The sequence below is a fragment of the Lepidothrix coronata genome, unplaced genomic scaffold, assembly GCF_001604755.1.
Source record: "Lepidothrix coronata isolate B3197 unplaced genomic scaffold, Lepidothrix_coronata-1.0 Scaffold5, whole genome shotgun sequence".
Lineage (NCBI taxonomy): Eukaryota > Metazoa > Chordata > Aves > Passeriformes > Pipridae > Lepidothrix > Lepidothrix coronata.
In genome coordinates this window covers 931514-944059 of record NW_016690185.1, presented here as the reverse complement: position 1 = coordinate 944059, position 12546 = coordinate 931514, and the positions used below count along the sequence as shown (strand labels likewise).

The window sequence follows — 12546 nt, the reverse complement described above, 5'->3', positions numbered from 1 at the left end:
ACCTGAACATGAGGAAGAACTTATTTACTGTGTGAGTGATTGTACACTGGAACAGACTGCTCAGAAAGGCTGTGGAGTCTCCCTCACTGGAGATATTCAAGAACCATCTGGATGCAATCCTGTACTGCTGAATAGATTCAGTGGGACCTTGATAGGCTGGAGAACTGGGTAGAGAGAAACCTAACGAGGTTCAACAAGGGCAAGTGTAAGGTACTGCACCTGGGCAGGAACAACCCCAAATACCAGTACAGGTTGGGAGCTGACCTACTAGAGAGTAGCTTTGTGGAGAAAGACCTGGGAGTCTTAGTGGATGACAAGTTCACCATGAGCCAGCAGAGTGCCCTTCCAACCAGGAGTGCCAATGGTGTCCTGGGGTGCATTGGGAAGGGGGAAGTGATTCTCCCCCTCTACTTAGCCCTGGTGAGGCCACATCTGGAGTGCTGTGTCCAGTTCTGGGCTCCTCAGTAGAAAAAAAGACAAGGAGCTACTGGAGAGGGTCCAGCAGAGGGCCACAAAGATGATGAGCTGTGTGGAGCATCTCTCTTGTGAGGAGAGACTGATTGTGAAGGAGCTGGGCCTGTTTAGTCTAGATAAGACTGAGAAGGGATCTCATTAATGCATGTATATATCTCAAAGGTGGGTGCCAAGAGGATGACGCCCAGCGACAGGACAAGGAGCAACAGCCATAAACAGGAAGTTTCACCTCAACGTAAGGAAGAATTTCTTTACACTGAAGGCATCAGAGCACTGGAACAGGCTGCTCAGGGAGGTCGTGGAGTCTCCCTTTCTGGAGACATTCCGAACCCACCTGGATGAGTTCCTGTGTCACCTGTTCTAGGCGACCCTGCCTTGGCAGGGGGTTGGACTGAATGATCTCCAGAGGTCCCTTCCAACCCGAACGATTCTGTGATTCTGTGACATGTGCTCCAGGTCGGCCCTGTTTGAGCAGGGCGGCCGGACCAGGTGCCCCACTGCGCTCCCTCGCAGCCTTCCCCATCGCGGGGTTCCGCGATGGATTCCCCGACCCTGACGGGAGGGGCTTTTCGACGAGCCAACCAGCGGCCGGGGGGGGGCTGCGGGCGGGCGGGCCCGTGACGCCACAGTCTCAGCTATGGTGGCTGAGCAGTGACACGTCTCCTTCTGGCCCGGGAAGGGGCGGGGGAGCGGGAGCGTGGGATCTCGCGGGATCCCGGAGCGGCTGGATCGGCCCCGGGGCGGCGACACCGGGGGGCCGCCGGTAGCAGCAGCAGCGGCGGCGGGGACGGGCGGCCGGCGCGGCCATGGCGGGGCAGCAGTTCCAGTACGACGACAGCGGCAACACGTTCTTCTACTTCCTCACCAGCTTCGTGGGGCTCATCGTCATCCCCGCCACCTACTACCTGTGGCCACGGGACCAGCACGCCGGTGAGCGGCCCGGCCCCGGGCACAGCCGGGCTCCTCCTCGCCCGCTTCGCCCGCCCGCCCGCCGTGGCATAGCGGGGCCGGGCCGGGCCCGCGGCGGGGCCCCCCAGCCGGGGCGCCCGGCCGGCCCGGCCCTGCCCCGCGACCCCCGGATGCGGCGGGCGGGAGGCGGCGGCCCCGCGGGGTGTTCGCCGTCAGCCATCGAGCGGTGCCCGGGGGGTCCGAGGGGCCGCCCCCCCGAGCCCGCCCGGCTCCGCGCCGCTGCTCCTGCAGAGTCATCGCTGCGCCGGGGTCCGGGGCTTTGTTTGGGGCTTGGGTTTTCCTCCCTGCCTTCCCGGAGTGTTTCAGGGCGGGTGACCTAAATTTTAGCCATGGAGAAGAGAATAAGCTATTGAGTTGAGGCCAGAGAGGAAAAGTTACCGAGCTCTGCTTTTGTGTGCCATAAGGTCACAGCGAGTGTGAAAAGAGGATTTAATATTTTCCCGCTACAAGTCGCGGTTAAATGTCCGAAGGGTTACATTTCTGTTCCACCCTTCGGGGTGATGCTTTGTGTCACCGAGCTGCATTAGAAAGTTTCTCCTAATAGTTCAGAATTTCATTTCCAAAGTAATTTTCCTCTTTGTCTTTACTGCATCCCTCTATTCTTGGAAGGAGAAGGCGTTTTGGTATATGGACTGCGCAGGAACACATTTTTAACTGCAGTTTTGAGAGTAAAAAAGCTGTAGAAATTGTATTTAGAAGCAGGATAGTAAACGCTGAGTAAAACAGGGATGCTTGATGTGTTTCCCATCGCTGAAACCTACAGACCTCTTAAGAACACTTGTGCCTTGAAATCTGTGAAGAATCCGTTTTGCTCCTTGCATCTTTTTACGTTCAGTATCTGGTGTTTTTGATGCCGTTTTAAATGGCTTGCCAGGTTCTGCTTAACTTAGTTTTATATGTAAAAGAAATACTCAGCAATGAAATCTTAATCCTGGACTTTCTGTTAGGGAGTAAGAGGACAAATGTTTTGGTGCTAAATAATAGCTATTCACGGTCTTGATTGCTGACAGATGTGGCTTCTGACAGGGCCTCTTTGGAGGATTGGTCTCTGCCCTCCAGGTACTACTTCTTGTCTGGCTGAGGAGTTAGCTCTTTCTGCTGAAAAGAAAGGTTTCTCTGCCTCATCTTTCTGTGTCCTGACTGTTGTAAGAGGGAGGTGTTACTGCTGAAGATGTTTTGTAATCTTTGGGTTGTATTTAAGGAGCAGGAGATCTGAGAGAGAAGATTACTTCTGTAACCTTTCTCCAAAACTCAATATTTTTATTTTATTTTTGTTCTGGTGAAGGGTGGGAGGCAGCGGGGGAGAAAATCTCTCTTTCTCTTGAATAATGCTTTACTTCCTCTGTAGTTCTTAGGAGCTGCTTCTTGGGAAAATGGTTGTGACTTACTTGAGATGCTGTGCAGAATGGTATGGCCAGCAGGGACACTGAGTGATGTTAACTTCAGTTTCAAGGGGCTGACAGAAGCAGGAAAAGCTGTAGAAATGCTGTCAAACTTGGAAACACTTTACTCACCTTACATATTTGATCTTCAGATATCCTTACAGAATGGCAGGAAATGAAAACCTGACTTTGGAATATGGCTATATGGATTTTACTCAGTTTTGAAATAGGCCTGCCATTAAACATTAATAATTTCTTTTCCTCTAGCCAGCATCATCCAGAGTATGGAAGGCCTGTTGCATATTGTTCTGCAATTAGTGCTAGTTTCTTACAAGGTTGTATCAAACCATACTTTCCAAAACAAAAGATAAATTTTATTATGCTGTTGGTACAAAAAAATGAATCAACTAAGTGAAATTTACCAGGCATAGCAATGAGTGGTTCTGCTTCATAATTGTCTTAATGGATTTTAAAATGTGAATATGGTCCAGTTTTTAGCATGTAGATTAATAGCGTGCCTGCAGTCTCCTGGGTGAGTTCTGTTCTGCAGACTGTTTTTAAATGAAGAGTTGAGGTGTTGTGCAGATCAACACTGGGAACTAATGTTGATCTACTAAGTAAGATCTCAGTAAGTCTGCTAAGTAGTAGAATATCGTGTTGTTTGAGTTGTTTAAGTGTATGGCTCTTGGGTGGCTCATTTCCAGCAAAATGCCCTCAGTAGTTTTCTCACAGCTTTTTGTATTAATTCAACCATACCTGTCCTGGCATTTGAACCAGATTTCAAGAATAAATTAAAACCTTGTAATGATGCAAAGTATGAATTGTTTAGCCATGACTTTATGTTTTCAGAGTAATTCACTAGTTTAGAAAAACCAACAAACCAAGACAAAGCCAAACCGCACATTTCAGAAGCTGAGAGGAGGCCTATGTCTTGAAGTCTTCCAGCACTGCTAGTTCCTGATTCCTTTAGTGAGCAGGAATATCTGGACGTTGATATGAGATGTTTATTTTTATGCTCATTTAGGACAGGGTTTCCAACCAGAGGGGCACAGTGCTGGGTCAAATTGAATAAGCTCTGCCAAGACCTCTGCTCTCTGTGTGTAGAACTAACATTTTTGTTGTGGAACTGTGTTTTGCCGTGCCTATGCTAGAGAACCCAGCCTTTGTGGCCCTGTGTGGACTTGGTGAAGTGCAGCTGGACAGGTGAGCTGTTTCAGCTCCAGCTCGAGGAGAGCCTGTAGGCAGTGAAAGGAGCAAGTCAAAGGGAACTTTTGAAGCAGAGCAGATGCCTGTCCTCCTTGCTTCAAGACCCTTTTTGCAATGTAAAGCAGAGCATCCAGAAGACACAGACCAGATTCCTTTTTTGGTAAAAACTAGGTTGGAAGATGAGCTTCAGCCACATTGTTTTGTAAGAGCAGAACTAGAGCTAGTCTGAAGTAAGAGTGAAATGCTTTTAGCGGGGAAGTCGAGCCTTCGGTGCTTGCAGTTGCCTTCTACAAATGCACTGCCATGGATTGCTGCTACGTGATACAGTAGAGTGCCAGTGGAGAAACAGCAAAAATCTGGGAATTGCTGATGGCCTGTGACATTCTAGGATTTGTTCTGTACTGTATTTTTGTAGTAAATGCTCATAGAATAAATAAAACCCCCAAAAACTCAGTGTTTGTTTTTGCTATAGTGAAGATTGGAGAGTTAGACTGTGTCTATATTGCTTTACTATATGGAAGAAACTCAAAATGTGTTACCTAATGTCAGATTTTTAGTAGGAGAGCCATTAAGATTTTGCTGTTAGTGCTTCTTAAAATAAACTTCTGAAAGGCCTTTTCAGTTCTATTGTTGGGAAGAACAGCATGATTTGTGTCTGAAAAGTCCTGAGTAAAATTTGAGCTTCCTTTATTTCCTGAGTGTCTAAACCTGCCTTCTCCAGGCATTCTGAGAGAGTCCATATGAAGTGTTGCTGCAGCTTGCAGTAGGGGTTGGTACTAATATTTGGGAGGGTTTTGCTGTGGTGTGCTAGTCACCCTGTGAACTGTCCTATAATTTCATTACCTCAGCTTTGATAAACCAAACAAGCAGATAACTGAGTTTTTAAACTGCATTTTTCCCGATGACTTTACCTCCTCGGTGTTCACTCTAGAGCTAATAAGGCACTTATAAAAGGTTAATTGTTCAGCGTTGTGTCTTGGGCTGCAGTTTCATAACTGCATCAAGGTAGTAGTGCTCTAACAGAGTAAGTCTTATTTCTCACCCTCCCTTGTGCCAAGTAGAGCACCCAAACAGTGTGGGTGACTGGAATAAGCTCGTTTTAGCTGAGATTAATTTTTGGCCTTTTTTTTTTTTTTCCTTCTTTCAGTCTTGCTTTTAATGTGTGTTAGTTTCTGGGTAGAACTTTATGGATGCTTGGGGTGGTGCAGGATGTGACAGTGAGGGAAGAAGATTGATCCTTTCAGTGGTGGTGATGGCTTTGGGTGATGGTGAAACTGCTGTATTGTTTATCCTTGACTGGTATCTTGAGAACATATATGTGTTTATATGCGTTTTATTACTAGAAGAATTTCGCACTTTTTCTGGATCACCTCTGTTTTGGGAAAGTACTGGTATAAATTTAGCCTAATTACTGTGAGGAAAACTATTGCAAGGACTGCTCTTAATTGGGAACAAAAAATATGATTGCTAAAAAGTTATTCTGGTGCAGATTCACTTCTTAATGAGAAGGTATTTTCTGCAGTGGGAATTTTTAAGTTGTCTTTCAAAAACTTAATTGCAAGAGGTGACGAAAAGATGTTTTTTTCTCAGCAATTTGTGGTGGAGGAATGCCCATCAAAGTATCTTCCTATTGTTGGACTTGCTTTGAACCAATTTCAGTGAAGGTTTGTGTAGATTAAATGTCAGAACCTAGAAAGGAAATGGAGAGCAAGAGGTGAATGAGTTTAGTTGGATAATTTGCCAGTTGTTGCACAATGCTGATGTGTTTGCTGAACTTTGTGTACTTTTTGACTTCCACCTGTGCTGCTGAATTGAGACTCATAAAGCTGTGCTGAAACAGGTGGTCATAGGTTGCGATGTGCTTTGCAGTTAAGTGCATCTATCTGGAAGTTCTTCATTTTATTCATTGTTTTTAGTTTATTTAGGTCTGCATTAAATGAATTATCCTGTTTTAGGGCATTAGGTATTCATAATGTATTACAAAGTTGCTGGAAAGAATAAATGTCTCTGTCCTGAGTCTTTTACAGTAACTTGAACAAAAAGATGATGTTGAAAATAGTTCAAAACTCCCAAAGAATAACAGCTGTGAATGCAGGGATACCATTAATAAAAGTTTGCAGTCTCTGATAGAAAAGAGGCTGTAGGAGCTATTCTTTTTGGAACATAGATCTTCCTTCTGCAAGTGTAAGAATATAAACACCTGCTGTAGAAAAGATTAAAAAAAAAAGAAAAAAGATCTGCTGCATTTTTGTATGTAGGAAAAAGTAATTATATGAAATGGATAAAAGCTGTTCAGTGTACTTTCATTGTAATAGAGATCCATACAGAGTGTGTGGGGGTTTGTTTGTTTGTTTGTTTTTAGTTGGTTGTTTGTGTTTAGTTTTTTTTGGGGGGTGGGGTGGGTGTTGCTGTTGTTGGGGAGCCCTGGCTATATGTTGTCCTGTTGCTCTTTAATCTTCTTCCCTTGCACTCTCCCCTCTCAAGTGTTTCTATTTGAGATGTAATAAAATTTTCTTGAAGAGCACTGGGTCAATACAAAGAAAGCCTTTAAAAAATCTGGCTAAAAGAGGCTATTCCCTGCTAATCTTTGAAGATGCCATGCCTCTAGGAAGTAGCATAGGCAGTTTGAGAGCTCTGGTTCTAGGCTAGCCTTTTTGCTTTGAGGCTGGGCAGAATGCAGAAATATTTCAAAAATACAGCTTACTAGGTGACCATTAAAAGGGGGACTATAATGTAATGTTGACACTTAATATTACTTTGTTAAATTTTTACTGTAATGCTGTTCTGAAGCAGTGGGGTTTTTTGCATACTTCTATAGGTAGCCAGTACTTGACACTCACTTTCAAAACCTTGAGTAGAAGACCTGAGAAAGATCTTCTGTATTAAGAACCCTGTTTCTCTGTATACCTGCCCACTATACTGGATCTCTCTATGTAGTACTGTAAATATTAAGGTTTCTGTGTAATTTTTTGGTACACTTTTCGTCTGTATATCTTGAGGCTGTTTTCAGAGATTTATATTAATCCTCTGCTTTAACTTGGAAGTAGGGGAACGGAGGCTATAAAGTTTATTTGGCTCTCTAAGGACAAACAGTGAGTCTGCAACTTAGATGTGACTCAAGCCAGTGCAGAGAACACAGGCAGTGATTCTTCTGTTTTATCTGTAATGGAATAATGAGCATTTCTACCCCACGGCAGCTGGGGGAGATGCTGCTTCCACTCCTGGTAAAATTCTTCTGTGCTGCTTCTAATCCTCTGGTGTGAGATAAGATTGGTTGGAGTGGGTTAACTGTGATGCCTGTTCTTGGCTACAGCTCACTGAAATCTTGTTAACCTTACTCCAAAAGTATTTCACAGTATTTTGGTATTTGGTAATACAGGATAAAGTACAGGATGCTGGTAAAGGACAGGATAAAACCACAGGATGCCGTGCTCATTGCTGCTGTGGTGGATAAGCATGAGTGTGAAAACTTGATGTCTGTGAATATAAGCATTTTGTGCCCATATGTGTGTATGCTTATCCTTTCCTGTTAGTATAACCTTTCATCATTGTGTCAGGAAGTGGGAGGAGAGTCAGTGAAATGCAGTTATGCATTTAAGAACTGTTCTTACGTACAAATTGAGATTTTTGAGGTACTGAGAGACTGAGTGTACCATGGTTGACTTAAACCATTTTAAGTTCAGAAAAATACTGTTAGAAGGCAGAATAGAATGTAATGGTGATGCTTAACACTATTTTGATAGCTTTTTTTACTATATTGCTATTTTGAAGCAGTAGGGTTTTTTTTGAGAAACATTTGAAGAAGGGGCAAACGTTATGAGATGTTATTAGTAATGCCTAGCAATTATCTCTAAAAATATTTTTCAAAACAAAGCATTTGAATAGTTATCCAAACTGCTCTGTTATTTGGGGGGGAAAAAAAACCTGTCATTTCATGGAGTTTTTTAACTATTGTAATATTATTATGAGCACTGTAGCTTCCTAGCAGTAAAATAAAATTAATAGCCCTTTGTTACAGATTAGTTGAGTAGTTTCAAGACTGTCCTGAACACTTAACTCTGAAAAGCTTTTTGTGGCAAGTTGAAGACCAAGCTATTACAAGAACTTTACTTTCATTGCATGCACATGAAAATAAAGTTTCTATTTTTAAAAAATTCAACCTTTGTTATGGAAGCTTATGTAAACTGTGTCCTAAGTTTTATTACACACCTTGTTCAGTTAATATTTGCTGCAAGGGTATCTTCATTACTCACATAGATGATACTAAACTATCAGGATATACAGGCTATGTATTAGAGAATTCAAGTTGGTGCTATCTAACATGATATATTCAGTACTAAAGAGTGATGATTCAGTTATGGTCTCATGAGCAGCTAAACCATTCTTGCAGGGTGAGCAGGAATTTTGAGAGACGAGCAAGGTAAATGGCAAAGAATGGAATCAACAGCGATTCCATAGGTTTTTTAGTGGTTGGTTGGTTTATTTTGTTTTGGTTGGTTGGTTGTCGTGGAGGTTTGTTTTTTTTTTTTATTTGTTCTTCAAACTCATACCTGTGAAGAAGGGTTCAGACCTGCAGCAGTTTGAATAAGTATAAACTAGGCTTCTGCTACATCCTTGCACCCTGCAGTGCTACCTTCTCCCGCTGCGGGGTTTGTAGGCCTTTCCCTCAGTTATTAGCCAGGACCAGACATCCACATCTCCATTTCATGGTGAAGGGGGTCGTGCTGTCTAGAACATACTAAGAACAGGGAGAGGCCCAAAATAGGTACTTAATTTCTTTCCTGAGCAAAAAGATTAGTGTCTGCACCAGTTTTTAAATAATTGTACAATTAAGAAGACTGAAGAGGTGTTTTCAGATTTTCACTTAGTATTTCCCTTTTACAGAAAATTGCTTACGAGCATTTTAAATTCAGAAGATTCCTTTATCTTGGTTTGCTGGATGAACTGTTTGAAACTAGAATATTTGCAAGGATTGTGGCTTCTGCAGAGGCTTACCAATAAAGTTTCAAATACCCTTTTTTCTTTAGAAACAAAAGAATGGATATACTGGGTCAGGTCAGGTGTCTTTTTTTATGTGGTATTACAGAAGTGTATGCCTTAAGGAAGGAATAACGGGACAAGCAGAAATGCTGCTTCCTTTGCACATTCTCCCTATTTCCAGTGGTTTTCAGTTCAGCGACTCTTTTATTATAGCATCTATACCATCCTGTGGTAAGGAGGTCACCAGCTTGGCTGCCCACACTGCAAATAATCAGCTTTGTTTTGCACCATCTTCTGATGTTACTTGATGATCCTTATTTCCTCTACTGGAAGAGGCAGTAAACATTCAGTTCTGTCTGTCCTGGCTGTCACTTAGGTTTTTTACAGCCTTCCATTACCTCTCCTTGCACTTGACTCTCTCCCAGCTTGGAAGATTTGTAGCTTATATTTTGGACGTAAATCTTCTCATATGTTTGATGACCCTCGTTCACCTTAATCGAATGTTTTCTAGTTGCCCGTCTTTGAGAGGTGGGGACTAGGACAGTGCATCATACTCGAGGTATGTACAGCCTCAAGCTTGTACATGGCTCAAACTTATGTGGTGGAGTAATGTTGCCCTCCTTTCCTCATAGGAATGCTCTAAACATTTGCTTTGATTTTTATAACTAATAAGCATTCAGCTGAGGTTTATACAGAGCAGTTTTTCACAACGCCAAGACTGCATTCCTGAGAGATAATGGTCAGCCTCAAGCTCATCGTAGTACATATTATATTAGCATAGTTCCCATTGCTCTTCACGTTTTCATACCCTGAATTTCGTGCACCATTCTGTAGTCTACTCACTTGATCTTTACAATTTTTCAGGATACCCTTGTCTTTGTTACCCAGAAAAAGTTAAAATCATCCAGAAGCCTTATTTTACTGCTCACCCTTTTACTCAGGTTACTTATTAGTGAAATATGAGTGTTGTAGTTCCAGTTGCTACAGAGCTCCTGGTGATTTCCTTCTGCTGTGAGAATTGGCCATTCACTCTCTCTTCTAGTCACATATTTATTTTTGCAGTAGTTAGATTGTTGTCCTGAAAGACTTCTAAGAGGAACCTTTCAAAAGCCTTTTGGAAACCAAAGACTATATCAGTAGTATTTCCTCTTCCATATGTTTACTTCCTTTAGAGGACTTTACCTTCACAAAAGCCCCACTGATGATAAGTGGATGTATGGTACCTATCCCTGTGTCCACTAATTTGATCCTTTATTATAGTTCCTTCGAGGTGTGCATCAGAACAACACTGAACACAGGTTCAGTGATTGGTGATATGCTAAGTGACTTTTGTCTACATTTGGTTTGGATTGAATGAATTCTTGTTTCCTACCGCACTAAACTGATAAAATCAAGCTAATAATTAAGAATGTGTATTCTTGGAGCCCCTCGTTGTTGTTGATTTCATCTGAAATTGATAACCTAACTCACATGAGTGTCGTTCCATATTAAAATGGCCGGTTTTCTGATTCCTCTCAGATTCTCTTAAAGTTTTACAATACACCTGTAGGTCCAGCTCTACTATAAATGTGGTAATTTAGGTGATGTAGCTTAAAATTTAGTATAGTTATTCCCACTGATGGTTTTGTCAGTACAAATAAGACAGTATACTAATAGGAAGGACAAGGTTTGGAAATGGCTTGATTAGGAGTAGTGCAGTGTGGAACTGTGCCCTGAGACTGTAAACAGAAAGTTTGAGTAAGTAAACTGAAAAGAAGTTAACTTGCAAGATGTTGAATCATCTTATGTTGCTGTTTATTAAAATTTTTAGGAACAAATGCTATCTTTTAGTCGGCACCTCTGTGTTGAACTGTGTGAATGAAAAGTTAGGTTACTTTTTGTCCCTTTTAAGCTTAACGTAGTTGCTTCAAAACATGCTCTGGAAAGAGCAGCCGTGCTATTAAAGTCTTTCACAGGACTTTTTGTAGTTTATGGACTGTTTGGAGCTTTAATGTGACTCAAAACACATGATATTTTTTGGGTTATTTCTGTGAATATTTGCTAGACAGAAAAAATCTCTTTGAAAACAACTAGGGTCAGATTATTCAGATGTAAATGTTGTAGTGAAGAGGCTAACTTGGACATGACCTCTTTGTAGCTAAACTCAAGGTAATGACGACAATTCTTACAATAATAGATGTTAAAGTTAGAAGGCATCTATTAGATCATTTCATTCTTCACTGCTATGGTCAGTACAAAGTCCTGAAACACTTTTTTTTTTCTTTTTTTTTTTTTTTTTTAAATCCTAACGAAAACACTAGTGGTCCTTTAAAGGCTTCTGGATTTAAGCAAATGCATTTTAGAACATTTTAAAATGACTTTAATTTGCTTCATGCCTCTTTAATTTGGAGTTTTGCAAGTCAATCCTATTATAATAAGGTTTGAAATTACTTAGTACTTCAGAGGAGTTTCTGACTTTGTGAGTTTACTGTGAGTTTGAATCCTACCTTTTAGCTGCTGGCAAAGATGGGTTACTGCTTTAAAACATCGTTATCAGTGTTTATTAGTAGCTTTTTTTGTAGAGTTTTTTCCTAACACTGTGATTTTTAAATTGTTCTCAGTTACTATATTGTATCCATGTGGAGTCTTATTTTATAATAATTATCAAGGAAAATGTCAATAGAGTTAAGCAAAAATTGCCTAGTAAGGCAGTAGGGTAGCCTTTTCATACTTGTGTTCATCAGCTGTTATCTGAGAAATGGTTCAGTGCTTAAAAAGTAAATTTGTTCAGAGATCTTCAGTTCAAGACCTCAGTAAATAAATTGTTCATACAGTTGTTTAATTTCTGTAATTGTTGAAACAGGAAAAAGCCCAAGACCTCAGATTTTGTATATGTATACATACACATAGCTGTTGAAAAGTAAATGGGAAGAACGTATTTAGTGCACAGTTCAGAGGATTAGAACTGTAGAACCCTGAATAAAAAACAGCAAACCCAGAAAGAGTGTTTCGACTGAGCCTGTTGCCCTCAGTTTTAACAGAACAGATTTCATGTTTAGAGCTGCAGTACCCTTGGGTTGTAGCCTTTACTCAAGACTTGCATGCTGTGTGTTTTACTTGCATCTCTTGATGCTTTCCACAGGTACAAGTTTTCCATTTGAGTGTAGAGAGAGGATGACATGCTGCAAATAATTTTTGTGAAAGTCTGTTTTTGAAGTGATCTTAGCATTTCCTAGGGCTGCAGAACTGTGTCACTCTGTGTTCCTTGCTGAAAGAAGTAATTTTCTTTTGAAACCAAACAGCATTCTCCTTTGGATGAATTGTCTGCGTCTGGTGGGCAGAATGTTTCATGTGCACCTCTTCCTTCCTATTTCTCTTTCTCACAAAGTCCACGGGATCTGTATTTTAGACTTTCTGCCTTTGCTTTTCTTGGTAGCCTGGAGGTAGAAAGGACACAGGAGGCTAGGATGTACTTCTGTTCTTTCCTGCTGTTTGAGGTAGAATGATGGAAAACCAGTGACTTCCATGTATTCTGGGTATTAGTTTTTTTGGTAGC

The 12546-nt window shown here is 41.6% G+C and overlaps 1 protein-coding gene across 1 annotated transcript in view; it reads left to right on the top strand.

The window, feature by feature from the left end:
• The first annotated feature begins 1239 nt into the window (after positions 1–1239).
• Positions 1240–12546, top strand: part of SEC63 (SEC63 homolog, protein translocation regulator) — a 58451-nt gene continuing 47144 nt past the window's right edge. Inside the window, exon 1 of the mRNA XM_017829359.1 lies at positions 1240–1404. Within this exon, the coding sequence (XP_017684848.1) occupies positions 1281–1404 (124 nt within the window). The 5' untranslated portion in view covers positions 1240–1280. The remainder of the gene's footprint in view (positions 1405–12546) is intronic.